This window comes from Asterias amurensis, chromosome 7 (assembly GCF_032118995.1).
Source record: "Asterias amurensis chromosome 7, ASM3211899v1".
Lineage (NCBI taxonomy): Eukaryota > Metazoa > Echinodermata > Asteroidea > Forcipulatida > Asteriidae > Asterias > Asterias amurensis.
The window spans coordinates 15,114,152-15,129,084 of record NC_092654.1 but is presented as its reverse complement, the minus strand read 5'-3'; the positions used below and the strand labels follow the sequence as shown (position 1 = coordinate 15,129,084).

The 14,933-nt window shown below is 37.0% G+C and overlaps 1 protein-coding gene across 5 annotated transcripts in view; it reads left to right on the top strand.

Annotated features, from left to right (window-relative positions):
• LOC139939827 (uncharacterized) overlaps positions 1-14,933 on the top strand; it is an 89,781-nt gene that overhangs the window by 48,971 nt on the left and 25,877 nt on the right. For 4 of the 5 annotated variants that reach the window (XM_071935966.1, XM_071935964.1, XM_071935962.1 and 1 more), the window contains exons 4-7: positions 5,552-5,664; positions 6,295-6,426; positions 10,699-10,743; positions 12,951-13,093. In XM_071935966.1, the coding sequence (XP_071792067.1) occupies positions 5,552-5,664; positions 6,295-6,426; positions 10,699-10,743; positions 12,951-13,093 (433 nt within the window). The remainder of the gene's footprint in view (positions 1-5,551; positions 5,665-6,294; positions 6,427-10,698; positions 10,744-12,950; positions 13,094-14,933) is intronic. The other variant, XM_071935965.1, reaches the window with a different exon arrangement.

Sequence of the window (14,933 nt, the reverse complement as noted above, 5' to 3'; positions counted from 1 at the left end):
CAACATATGCATAAAATAACAAACCTGTGAAATTTTGAGCTCAATCGGTCATCAAAATTGCGAGATAATAATGAAAGAAAAAAACACCCTTGTCACACGAAGTTGTGTGCGTTTAGATGATTGATTTCGAGACCTCAAGTTCTAAATCTGAGGTCTTGAAATCAAATTCGTGGAAAATTACTTCTTTCTCGGAAACTATGACACTTCAGAGGGAGCCGTTTCTCACAATGTTTTATACCATCAACCTCTCCCCATTACTCATCACCAAGAAAGGTTTTATGCTAATAATTATTTTGAGTAATTACCAATAGTGTCCACTGCCTTTAAAGACATTGGTCATGCCAATTTATGAGAAGCGAAGTTAGGAGGGCCCTGTAATTTTTTTAAAATTCTAGATGCTCTGTGGTGCAATATATAAACTCCTGGCCTCTTTTTATCTCACTTTTTGAGGGAAATTATGAAGTTAATTTTTACCGTTTCTTTAATAATAATAATACAACAGCATTTGTAAAGAGAAATTTATCCGTGTGACATTCAAAGGCGCTGGTCAAGAACAAGAAGAAAATAAAGTAGGCTTGTCATATTTCCATCTTCAAAATAGGGCTGGGGGTGGGGGGGGGAGGGGGTAAAGCGGTAGAAATTAAGGCCATCTCATCATTTACTGTTGAGATTTTGTTGTGAAGCATCATTTAGAGTTGCACCTGCCAGTTAAGAATGAAACAGTTTGCAGATCATGTTTGATTTCTACTACGTTCAGGGGAAAGAAAGAAAGAAGAAAAATAAATTAGAGAAAAAAAGAGTAAAAATATTGGTACGGCCACCGTCCTACAGCCCAGATGGGTGAGGTTGGGGAGGATGGGGATGAAGAAGTTTGGATGTTTTTGGTGAGGTCCAAGATTTTTAGATTTTTTTTCAAGTGTATTTTGTAGAGGTGATTATTTGTTAGACATGTACTACATGAACAAAAACATGTCAAATTTTTTTCCCAGGGAAGTCTTTTTACTTTAAAAGTCCCACAGAGAAAACTCTCTGTTGTTGCACTTATTGCCCAACAAGAAAACCCTATGTATCTGCCTACATTCAAAGTTGCCACAAGCGAAAAAGAAAAAATCCAACACACAGCCATCTTTCACTCAGTGCCTCACAGCCACCCCATAATGATATAAGCCCTATAGGCATCCCGGGCAAGCTCTCCCTCCAGAGACTGTGTGGCTTAGATAGAGTTACAAGATGCAGAGCTAAGTGAATTAAGAGCAACACCTGTAGAAATCAAGAGAGGATTCCAAGATGATTCAACTTCTCAGGAGGCCAGCAATTATCATCTTCTGGATCATCAGGTATATCATCTAATGTCAGCTGAGATGGTGGGATCTGTTTACAAGCGTTGGACACTGTTACATGAGAGCTGATCAATCACTTGATTATTGTGGATTTTTTTACACTGTAACAGGGCTTGAAACTTAGGGTGGGTGGGGCACAAGACTATTCGACTATGTAGCTCAGAATCTTTAAAAGACTTGGAATTTTATTTACAATACTAGAATCAAATGAGAAGAAACTTTAGAATCAAAATGTGAAGACTGAGAAATTTGAGAAATTCAAGAAATTTTTGGGAAAATCCACAAGACCACGTGGCTTTTAACTCAGAATCTTTATTAGCCAGGATTTTATTTAAAGGCAGTGGACACTATTGGTAATTACTCAAAATAATTATTGGCATAAATCCTCACATAGTTTTAGAGAAAGACGTAATTTTCCACTTCGTGTGACAAGGGTGATTTTTTCTTTCTTTATTATCTCGCAAGTTCGATGACCGATTGAGCTCAAATTTTCACAGGTTTGTTATTTTATGCTTATGTTGAGATACAATTGCCAATAGTGTCCACTGCCTTTAAAAGGGAATCAAATTGAGAAGAGACTAGAGAAAAAATGAGAATGCGGTTTTATCAGCTTCATTTGAACGCTTTCCTATATAGCCACCCATAGACAGTGTTCACCAAATTTCCTTTTGGATGGAGCACCCCAGTCTTGAAAACTTCCCTATGGAGAACCTTTTCTATTCTGTTCTCATAAGTCTCCCTAAGGTAGTGAATATGAAATCACCAGGAAAAAAAACGAAGAAATGTCATACAGGTTATAATGGCCGATGTTGACAAGAGGAGAGTTGGGTTGGACAAAAGATACACTGGCTTTCGATCAGTAGACGAATTCACCCAAGGGGAAACAGGATGTCAGGTAGATTTATCTGATGAAGCAACTGTAGCAGAATGTGTATGATACATGAAGGCTTCAAGACATTTTTGATAATTATCAAAGACTAGTCTTCTCACTTGGTGTATCTCAACATATGCATAAAATAACAAACCTGTGAACATTTGAACTCAACTGGTCGTCGACGTTGCGAGATAATAATGAAAAAAAACAAAAACATCTTTGTCACTCGAAGTTGTGTGCTTTCAGATGCTTAGTTTCGAGACCTCAAAATCTAATTCTGAGGTCTCGAAATCAAACTTGTGGAAAATTACTTTTTTTCTCAAAAAATACCACTTCAGAGGGAGCCGTTTCTCACAATGTTTTTTTTTTACTGTCAACCTCTCCCCATTGCTTGTTAACAAGTAAGGTTTTAAGCTAATAGATATTTTGGGTAATTACCAACAGTGTCCACTGCCTTTAAAACTGGAATTTCATCTTCAAGTGTAAATTTGTTTTCAAACCATCAAACATTTAAAAAGGCTATGCATATGAAAAACTACTAAGGATTATTATGCATGTTGGTATGCTGAAGTGTATGTCAGGCCTGGAATTACACTGTTGCCATATGGCCTTCGTTGCCCGTGGTCTTGGTGCCTCTTCAAAAGTTTCCCATTGACACTAAGATTTTTCACTGGAAGTGCCCTTTGCAAAATGAAAATGGCCTTGCCCTTTCAAAGACAAATTGCCAGGCCTGGTGTTATTAGAGATTGGTTATTTTCACATCAGTCATGAGTGGATGCATAAGGCACTGTGTGTACAGTCAAGATTCATATGAGATAATTATAATAATACCAATTATTTATAGAGCGCATAAGCTGCGGCATCATTGCGCTATTAAACAAAATTAAAAATCTTAAGCTACAAAAATAGACAATCATGCTACACATGGAGGAACAATAAAAGTTAAAAAGTACCCAATTGTTTGCACTGTCAAATACTACTCAATACTAAAATCACCAAATAATAAATCAAAAACGTTTAAGAAAAGTCAATAGCATGCAGAAACTGAAGTACGTTCAATGCGCCTTTTTACAAACATTAACAATTCTTAAGCTACACATGATGAGAACATGTTGAGCAATCCATGCTCATTATCGTCAATGATTCACATGCAACCAGGCTCCCTGCTTGTGGGTTATTGCCCTAGTAGATTCTAAGAACTGCTGCACGGTTCTTGATGAATCATCTGCAACAGGCTATAGAGATGATTAGTTACTGGCGATGATGCAGAGATAGGTCTTTATTATTAGTCATGTCTTGTGTTGGTAAGAATCCTCACAGACTAGGTCAAGGAAGAGTCTCGATCCACTGGTTGTGTAATATTCTTTGGCATGAAAACGTATTATAATAATAACAATATAAACCACAAGGGAAACTGACTGGGTAAATTTTGAAATTATTTTTGGGGTTGAACAAAGAATTGACTAGATTGGGATTCGAACCAACGACCTCCGGATTAACGTGTCGGCGTTCTACCAACTGAGCTATCTAGCCCTATATTGGCAGTGTCCCTATTTTGTCAATATCTTTGTTCACGGCACCCACATCAATTGCCCTGGTGCCCTGTGCTTTTGCTGTAGTGTCCTTTGCAAAGTTACAATACAATTTCAAAATGGCCCCTTATTACCAGAGGAATATTACTGTGCTACCTTCAAGAAAGAAATTCAAGGCTTGTACATGTAATTGAAAATTATAATTAGCTGTAAACAAACACGGTGACAGTTTCCATTGAGAAGACACTATATTAGAGAAACATCTCACGTCTCTGTGTCCCAGAATGTGTAAAGGAATATGTAGGCCAGAGGCTTTAAAACAGGCAAGATGAGGGTCCACTATGACTGTACCTCACTCACTACCTCGGACTGGCCCCCAAGAGTTACAGAATCCCCCCATAAGATTTACACACTTGCAGCCAGAGAGCTCTCCCACAGTCATTTGTAAATGTCATATTTTCACAGCTTGGCAATTATTGAACCTCGGGAGGGGTATCTAGGGTGTGTTTTGTAGCATAAGAAGCTAGGCTCGCTCGCTGAGGATTATTCTTAATCTCGTCTCCTAATAAATTATGACAAGTATCATCATAAAGGTTTGGATCTGATTTTGTATGTGTCTAGGAATACTTAGAAATGTGTGTAATATAAAACCAGTAGAGTAAGACTAGAGCTGCAACCGAATAGTCCTCGTCTTTCAAATAAAAGCTTGTTTACTAAAGAACCTGTTTTTGTATTGAAATCAGGTACATGTAGAAAACAATCCCTGAAAGCTAAATTTTTCTGGCTTCTTTCATTTTACTGTTGTTGAGGAAAAAAAGGTTCAATGTGTTGACAGCAAACGATCTTAAAGGCACTTGGCACTATTGGTAACTACTCAAAATAAATGTTAGCATAAAATCAAGCAATGGAGAGCTGTTGATAGTACAAAACGTTGTGAGAAACAGCTCTCTGTGCAGTAGCGTAGTTTTTAGGAATAAGGTAATTTAATTAACTTACTCAAATATTAAAATACTCAGGCATGAAGCCTTTCATTAACATCTGAAGCACACAATGTAATATTCTCTTGCAACTTTGATGACCAATCAAGTAAAATTTTTCACAGATTTGTTATTTGATGCGTATGTTGGGATTAACCAAGTGAGAATACTGGTCTTTGAGTCAATTACCAAAGGTTTCCAGCGCCTTTTTAAACAACATGTTTCAGGTGAAGAGAACGTGCAAACTATTTATTTAAAATGCTAAGATCCTTAGTTCCTTGATTCAGAAACCACTTCATTGAACCCAAGGGCTGGGTTGATAATTTGCGTACGTGTTCACGTACATGTACAAACAGGTTGTTTGAGACAGTAGAGCAATACAAACAGGATGTGACGTGCCTTAGACCGGGCTCCTCATCGGCCTACATACTTCAGCGGTAAGCCAATGCACCGCACAAACCCCTGAATATCCATAAACATGGCAACACACTAGTGGGGGAATATCACCACTGGCTCCTTGCATTTTTTTTTATTTAAGGGACACATTGCCTTGGATCGGGCGAGTTGGTCCGTGAAAAGTGTTTTAAAAACAAAATGGCGGCCATGTTAGTTCACAAAGTATTTATAGGAAAACCGTGCAATTTCAAGGCATTTAGTGTGGATCATCATATTCTACTTTTACATCATTTTTCCAACCATATGCATTTCATAACTGTTTCAAATGCCTCTCATAGACCAACTCACCCAATCAAAGGCAACGTGTCCCTTTAAACTTGGTAATAAGAATCAATCTGATGAATCTATTTTGATTTTGTCTTCTTCTTATAGGGAGCTTCAGGTTCAAGTTTGTGAGTGGTTTTACGGTCAGATCAGGAATAGATTTCGGCGCTTTGGCAGTGCAAAGGTCGTTAGGTCACTGTACAAGAGGGATAGTCTCTCATGTAAGTTATTATTGGCCTTCTTGGTGTAAGTTATTATTGACCTTCTTGGCTGTAGTTATCGTCTTCAGTGGACAACCTCAAAATATTATCTAATCAAAATTATCTTTGAGACTAATACTTGACTTAATTTACAACTAAACCCAGCCTGCCCAACCATTTGTTACGAACAAACACAAACAAATAATATGTATAACAAAATTGCTGTGAAAAAATTTGGAATGGGCAACATGACACTAACTTTCCAGGAGCATTAAATCCAATGTTTCAGGTATTTCATCCAAATATGTTTAAGCGCCTCATACAACTGTTTGATTGTTTTAATCCTATAATTATGCAGATGTATAGAATTAAACGAAGCTGTGAAAGTTTCATTTCAAAAGGTGGTCGCATTTTTGATATTTTGCCCAATATACTGAGGAAATATAATGCAGGAACATACAAGAGGCCTACACAATCTTACGCTGCTCAGAATTTTTGGCATAAAAACTGTCATCTAAAAATAAGATTACTTTGAAGAGAAATGCTTCCAAAATGCTATACTTTCGAAAGCTGCTTTAGGCTTATAACAAAATTGTTTGTATTGCTATTAATTTGAAGAGTAATAATAACCAAACTTATTTCCTTTCACAGCTGAAAGCTTTGACCATTGTAGCAATGATTCCGGTGTTGACCATCAGCTCAGCCCTCCAGCCAAGGGACTATTATCCCCTGAAGAAGCTTCCAGACTCTTCATGCAAACCCTGGAGAAACAAACAGGCACAGGTTGGTTCCTTATAGGGCCATAAATAAAATAATGCATGCTTCAAAGGACTTATGCCTCAAGGGCCATTAATAAAATAATCCATGCATGCTTTAAGGACCTTTAACTATTGACTCTTCATGGAAACCCTGGAGAAACAGACAGGCACAGGTTGGTTCCTTATAGGGCCACAAATAAAATAATGCATGCTTCAAAGGACTTATATTGCACTGATCATGAAGGGCCATTAATAAAATAATGCATACTTTAAAGGACTTATGCCTTGCACTGAAGGGCCATTAATAAAATAATGCATGCTTTAAAGGAACTTTAAAGACTCATGGAAACCCTGGAGAAACAGTCAGGCACAGGTTGGTTCCTTATGCCTTACACTGTAGGACCATTGATAAAATAATGCATGTTTTAAAGGAACTTTAAAGACTCTTCATGGAAATCTTGGAGAAACAGACAGGCACAGGTTGGTTCCTTATAGGGCCATAAATAAAATAACCCAGGCATGCTTTAAATAAGGACCTTTAACTATGGACTCGTCACAGAAACCCTGGAAAAACATACAGGCACTGGTTGGTTCCTTATGCCTTACACTGTTAAGGGCCTCTAATAAAATAATGCATGCTTCCAAGGATGTATGCCTTATACTAGCAATGTCATAAATAAAATAATGCATGCTTTAGGGACTTTATGAACACAATATGTTTTTATGCCCGCCACGAGTCTTGCAAATAAATAAATTCATTCCATTTTGTGTAACCCTCTGAGCTCTTTTTATACAAAGCTTATTCCAACATGTATATCGATCAGTGTTTCAAAGCTATTTTGACAGCCAATTTTGGCGCTAGATATCCTAGTTGGTTGCATCGGCATAAACCCGGAGGTCATATTTTATCAAATCCTGCACACACAAAAATGTTGTTCTTTTCTGCTGAACTTGTTGACGTTGTACATAGAACATATGGAAAGAAATTTTCCTGTTCTTTACCAGCACTGTAATAACAACGATTTCTTCTCATTTTGGCGCGGATCAAGTTCTTTCCCCGGGGGAACTGAACAAAATGGATTATCCCCGACATAACAGTCGGCAAATTTACATGTAGACCTGTGTACATAAAAAGAACCTTCAGTAGGAGAATTTTCTTTCTCCATGATTCAGCATATGAGTGAAGGTCTGGGAACGGCCTCATCAAGCCCCCGCTTCCCCCTTTGGGAGTACTTCCATTCCCAACCCGCCCTGAACAAGAAAATACTGGATTTAACCATCGCGGCACGTCACTTAAGTGTACATGTTCCTATAATTTGCTCTTTCATCTTCATCAAACTGCGCCGTTTACAATCCCGTTGACGATGCTTAAAAGTGCACGTACTGTGGACTCACTCTATCATGAAATGACCCGTAGGAAGTTGAACTTAAAATCTGAAGAATTTTTCAGTCCCATGCATTTGCGGTCTGCCGCATTCTGCTTAGCAACTCAAGCTTCTGCAGCTAGCACTCCTTGCGACTCCATGAAAAGAAGACGGGTTCATTGACGTCATAGACTGATGAGACTGTGACATTGATGGACCATTTCCCCCATCGTTCTTTCATTTGGATTACTTCTTTATCATATAGAAGATCCCTTAAGAGACATTTAAAAGCTTCTGAAGAATCCATTCCTCAACTGCAAAGCACGCATTTTGAAGACATTCTCGTAAATTTCATTCAAATGTCTCTTTCTTACTATGGATAGATATAGCAGTGCATTGCTTATCTTGATGTAGTGTGAAAAGACAGGTTGTTGCCTAGTTTTATTGTGTTTTTTTTAGAAAACATTCATTTCTTTGTAAAAAACAATTTACCAAGGACTACATCACTTTCAGCTGAGATATTTATGAGATTGTTTCATTATGTCATTTTTTTTCATCATGTTTATACAATTACTTTTTAATTGGTGTCAATGAATATGATGGCAAATTGATCTGAAACTGTATTCGATTGATGGTGTTTATGACCAGTGTCAGCAATCTCCAACAAAAAAAACAACACCCAACTGTTTATTTTCACATAAATTCATTGGGTAAATTAAGATTCTGTCATGATCAGTAAAATGGATGTACAACAACTGGGCAGCTAAGTGTTCCTTTTCATGCAGTGCAGTTGGGTGCCTCCAAAATGCCTCTAAAACTTGCTGTGTGTGACATGGTCTTAAGGTTGTATTGCTTCTCACCACCCTTCCTCCCCCAACATAGACTTTGACAAAATAAAGAGCCTGCCGACATTAGTTAGTAGAACTCAAACATATGTTAAATGGAGGTCGCAGGTTCAAACTTCTTCTAGTCATTTTTTTTTCAAACCAAAATTGAATAATTCAATATTTAGTTAGTCTTTACATGGTTGGGTTTAATTGAATATTAAATTAAAAATTATAATACACAACTACAGCGAAATAGCAGATCCAATACATTGGAGGCAGGTTTGGGGGTTTGAACTGGGCCCAATTTCATAAAGGGTTTCCAATCGAATTTTCATGTGATTTTCAGGATAAGAAAACAATAGCTGAATGCCAGTAACAAGCAATATGCAACAAATTAAAATTTGGTTGGTAATCTTATTTTTTTATCAAGGAAGAAATTTCATGCTAAGCAAATTCTTGTGCTTACAGGCTTTATGAAATTGGGCCCTGATTGTGAAATACTGGATTCCTTAATATGAAAACTTGCTTGCTCCATGGCTTTCGGCAATCCAATCAGACGCTTGGTCAAGGACCATTGACAAATGAGCTGAAATTTAGTCAGAAATCATTTCTCATGATGAGGGGACATAAGTCAAGCTTTCAAACCTTGGCACAGAGCACCTGCTGAATCCCCTGAGCTAGCTGTAACTTCTTAGCCTGGTCATCTTCTCCCTGGTATTACATGACATATGATATGATGAACTGATATAACTCATTGGTTGAGATGGGTACCTGGACTTGGGATGAAAGGTCAATGTAGATTCAGATCTTGGTTAGAGCGGGGTTATGAGTGCCAGGAACTTGGATGTTTCATATTAAGTGAGTTTAACTACAGTGCTAATTGATGGCACTTTAAGTATGTGAACAAACTATTAAAGGCACTGTCAAAGACTAGCCTTCACAGTTGGTGTATCTCAACATATGCATAAAATAACAAACTTGTAAAAATTTGAGCTCAATTGGTCATCGAACTTCGAGATAATAATGAAAGAACAAAACACCCTTGTGACACAAAGTTGTGTGCATTTAGATGGTTGATTTTGAGACCTCAAGTTTTAAATCTGAGGTCTCGAAATCAAATTTGTGGAAAATTACTTCTTTCTCGAAAACTTTGGCACTTCAGAGGAAGCCGTTTCTCACGATGTTTTGTACCATCAACCTCTCCCCATTACTTGTCACCAAGAAAGGTTTTATGCTAATAATTGTTTTGAGTAATTACATACCAATAGTGTCCACTGCCTTTAACATGAGGATGTGTTAATTTGATTGATGGTTTCAGATCTTCCAGGGGTTGTTGTGCTTTACTTTGTTTCTCATAATTTTTTTTACATTTTTTTCATTATGAAAGAGGGGCTCAAGATCAAATTCAGTTTTGTGATATTCTATGATAATTCTTGTCAAGTCTGTTCAGCATCTGGACAAGGAGAGAAGACAATGACAAAATTTCAGTTTTAGATGTGGGAGGAAACTTCAAGAGAGTTATTACAGGGAAAACCCAAGCAGTCAGGTATTGGGACTGAAAACCCAATCCACAAAGTGCCCCTAGTAGGATTCGAACCGGGGTCCCAGAGGTGGAAGGCGAGGCAAGACACCACTATGCCAAGCTGACTCTCATTGCACCAGAGCTAAAGACAAGTTTATGACCTCACATTAAAATGATGGAAAATGTGTGCATCACAATTTGAATTTGATCTGACATCTTTTAATTCTAGATGTGCATTATTTATATAACTTTTCCTTTTAGGTGAAGGATGCTGGAGGATGGCTAATTTTAAGGATACTGGAAACAAATTTAAACTGTATCGTCAATAAATGGCCACCCCATCCCCTCCCCCTCAAAGCTTTCAACTAATGTGCCTGGCTGATACCAGTTTGGTTTTCTTTTACTTAGTCTTCTTACATTCTCTAAACGCATTCAAACAAGCCAATAATAAATGCAGTCCACAAATAAACTGCAATTTTGCTTGCCTCCAATGTGCCTTAATCAAACTGATTTCAAAGACTTTATTTACAACATTTTCTTTTGGTTTTGCAACCCTTGTTTTTTTTTTATGTTGCCTTTTACAGCCGGCAAAGAAGTGTTTGGTGTACCTTATAAAGCATTGCTGGACAGTGAGTTAAACAATGGTTATGTTTCATTTATGTTCACTTTTATTTGTTTCTTTCGCAAGCACTTGAAGGGAATTTGACTTGCATGAAATCCCAGTTAAGAATCCACCTTGCATGCAAAATGAAAGGCTATGAGTTTTATACTTAACATTTTAAGTAAACTTCCAAACCCAAACAGTGCACTCCTATATAGTGTCCAACATATCTAAAAAATAGCCTGATGGCACTGCTTACTGCACATAGAATCAAACGCCTTACGAGCGTCCTGAAAGTGGGCTGGCTGGTCATCTACATATGTAGCATGCATCCGAACATGATTGCCAATTCAAAAGATACTTGAATCACCCCTAAAACCTCCTTTCTGAGCAGAGATACACGTAGACACATCTGTTACAAGACGATTTATGCAAGTGTTCTTACATCATCAATGAAACATGATTCAAATATATGTTATATTGCTATATTAGTCTGATGACAAAATGTCTAGAAAGAAACATTTGTCAGCCAGATTATAATCACCATCTCTCAAGTATTCTTCCTAAAGAACAGTGATGTAATTGCTTCTCTTGTTGTGAATTTAAGGCCACAAGTGTTGAATGTTTTGGCTGAAATCGTTATCATGTGACGAAAATTGGATGACTCAGTGTCAAGCACGATCATATAACTGCACCTGCCATTAGCACCTTTCACATGCACCAGTTCACTTGCATTTTTAATCAACTTTTTTTTTAAGGGATCTTTGATTTCATTCCAGCTCAGTTTTCAATGATGTAGTCTTGGTTCAAGGCAGTGATCTTACTCATATTAGTGTTTTTATATATTCACAATATCTGATTCGGTCAAGCTAAATGGGTTGCTTGTCGGAAATATAAGAATAGAGAAACATTCCAAAAACTGTGACATTTTCCAATATATTTTTGTTTGTAAATTTAAATGCACAAATTTATTTTATTTGATAGTGACCACTTCCTTCCTGATATATAACATCAAGTGTTAAAGTTAGCATTGAAAGAGAATGTGCCAGTTTATGTTCAATAAACAACTCGACTTTAAACTCTTTTTTTACTCAGTTTCATTGCCTGGAATCTCTTGGTGTTTCTAATTTCCAAATTTTGAACCAAAGAAGGTATCAACATGGGGTTTGCATTAAAACCTTAAATGTTATGCTCTATTCAAATTTGTAATTTTACTTAAAGACACTTGACACTATTGGTAATTGTCAAAGACCATGTCTTATCACTTAATGTATCTCAACATATGCACAAAATAACCAATCTGTGAAAATTTGAGCTCAATTGGTCGTCGAAGTTGTCACACGAAGTTGTGTGCGTTCAGATGCTTGATTTCGACACCTCAAATTCTAAAGCTGAGGTCTTGAAATCAAATTCGTGGAAAATAACTTCTTTCTCGAAAACTACATTACTTCAGAGGGAGCCATTTCTCACCATGTTTTATACTACCAACCTCTCCCCATTACTTGTTACCAAGTAAGGTTTTATGCTAATAAATATTTTGATTAATTACCAATAGTGTCCACTGCCTTTAAATGACCTGGGTTGGCAATCGACTCATTTTGCTAGATCCCATCACGCTATATCTTGTCGCACAGATCCTGCCACAGACAAGTAGTGAGCACCCTCTAGTTTGGTGAATTGTATTTTTGCAAGTTTATCAATCAGCTCATATTTATCTGAGAGTGTAGGTCCATGATACTGCATTTCCTGGAGACGCTGCACCTTCATCGGCATTCAGTGTTTGTATCCATCATTCTTTAGGACACTGTATGAAAAAATATCTTCACTTTGTTGAAGGGGGGAGTATTTTGTTAATCTAATCTAAATCTACTCAAAAAAACCATTTCTGAATCGTACGTTTCTTAACCTTCAAAACAAGAATGTTCATTCAATGAGCTAAATAAACTAGGTAAAAAAAAACTTTTATGAATTGAACATTTTTGAATTGTACATTTTTGAAACTCAAAACAAGGAATTTATTTACAAGGGGAAAAAGTTGTTGTTACTTTAAATATTAGTAACCCGAATTACTGTCACAAATTTCTGTCTCTGGCGAGAGGAAATCATTTTCCCAGTGCAGTGTATAGGTTAAAATCTCCCCCTCCCCCCAAAAAAAAAGAAAATGCAGAGTTATTTGCTGACATTTTGACAGATTTTCCATCAACCTAGATCTTGTTTTTCCTGTTCACCTGACAGACCCAGACTGGCTGCCTCTCTTCAGACCACAGACATCTTCAGTGGCTGTTCAAGCTCCAGAGGATGTATTATCAGATGTGCTGGACAGCAGGCAAGCATTGGAAGACTTTGTATTCAACCTCCCACCGGAAGAAGAAGAGCTTGTAAGATATCTTTAGAGACATTGTGTGCCTTACTAAAGATGTTGGCATAGGTCTGGGTTGTAGGGTGGGGAATCAAATATTTAACCAGTCTGACACATATCTATAGCCGGACAACTGGAATGTGGGACGTGTTATTAGTAATTCATTGATGTTGACGATTCTGATTGCGCCGGGAAACGTAAAAGGGGTTGTTTCATATGGGGAATTTATATTGGCAAGTAATGTCATAGCTTGGTTCATGATGTGCACAACCGCATTCTTGTTTTACCCAGCTTGAATGATGGAAGGAAGGAAAATTACTGCTCAGAAATGATGAGTATCAAAAACAAACAAATGAATAACTACACCTTGGTTGTTGACAAGATATGATTCTGTCATCCCGGGCCCAATTTCATAGAGCTACTTAACATCTTTCTGCTAAGCAGAAATTAGCAGAACCAGTCACAAATTGTACTTGTGACACGGTAGTTTGGCTGATTTAAGACCTTAGTTTGGTAAGCATAGTTCGTTATGCTTAGCTACTTTTTGTGCTTATAGGCAGCACTATGAAATTGGGCGGCCCTGGTTTTAAATCCTTCAGTACCAAGGGTGTAAAATCCGACTTTTTATATTCACTATGCGGTAAGGTAGGTGAATTAAATTGTCAGTTGGTAACTTTGGGTTGTTACTTGAATACTATTCCTGGGTCATTCCATGGTCAATTAGCTACTAATTGACAAATATTCTGAGATACAAAAACACCTTTCATTCTTGAAAAAAAAAAAACCCAGTCCTCACAAGCCAAAGTTTTTAAAAACTATTTGAAGTAAATTTTGTAATTTGTATGTGTGTCGGTGCTGTAATTTTTGAATGAGTGTTTTGCACAGGTACAGTTTTGAGTTGATGTTCTGTGTGCAAGTGTGAGTTTTTGTTGTTTACTTGTGAGATTGTGAACACGTGCCTTTTGAGTTGTATACTGTATTTTGTGGTTAATATTGTATCCCTATGCTTGTTACAGCACAGTGTTGTTGATTTGTAAACTGAATGAGCTAGGACTATGATGTGATTAGTGGAAGTGTAACCACTGAAGTTTTTCACATTCATGTTTGACTTACCAAAAAGTGTACTGAATATTGCAATCTATTGTCAAAGGAGATAATTTGCACCGCAGCGAACCATTGCTTTGCAATCAGCAACTTGCTTTGTTGTTACTGTATTTTGTAATGTTAAATCTATAGTTGTGTTGCAATTATCGACAGTTTATTTTTGCACGAGTGTGACTGCATGAACGCCAAGCTTCTTCTGTTTTGTGTATGTGTTGCTCATCAAGGGTTGAAGACAACCCCCCTCCCCCATGTGTTGCTTCCTCAAGTTTGGTAAGTAAGATCTGACAAGAAATAGCATATTTTAAATTTTTTATTTAGACATAGTATGCAATCATTTTCAAATGAGATTTGTAATTTTTCAGATCTGAAATTTTCTTGATTTAAAATATCTGAAATAATCCTATTTTTGAAACGGTCCTTTCTCTAAAACGCAACCAACCAAAGACATCTTTAAAGGCACAGAAAAGTTTACAAAATTTATCAGCTAGTGAACATAACTGTTTGCTTTAAGGAAGTGGTTTATTTCTATAAACCATTGTAAATGCAGCCATATCAGTTTTTAGAATCAAGAGATATGATATCAAAATAACCAGTTATCAAAATCAGCCTACAGCTGTGTGTTATATATAAAGAGAAAAAAACCATACTCAATCAGTATAAAACATAATCTCAATTTGCTCTCAGTAATATTTTAAGCCTGAGTTTTAACATCTAGGACCCTAGAGGCTTATTCTTTTTGAGACTTGCAACTCGCT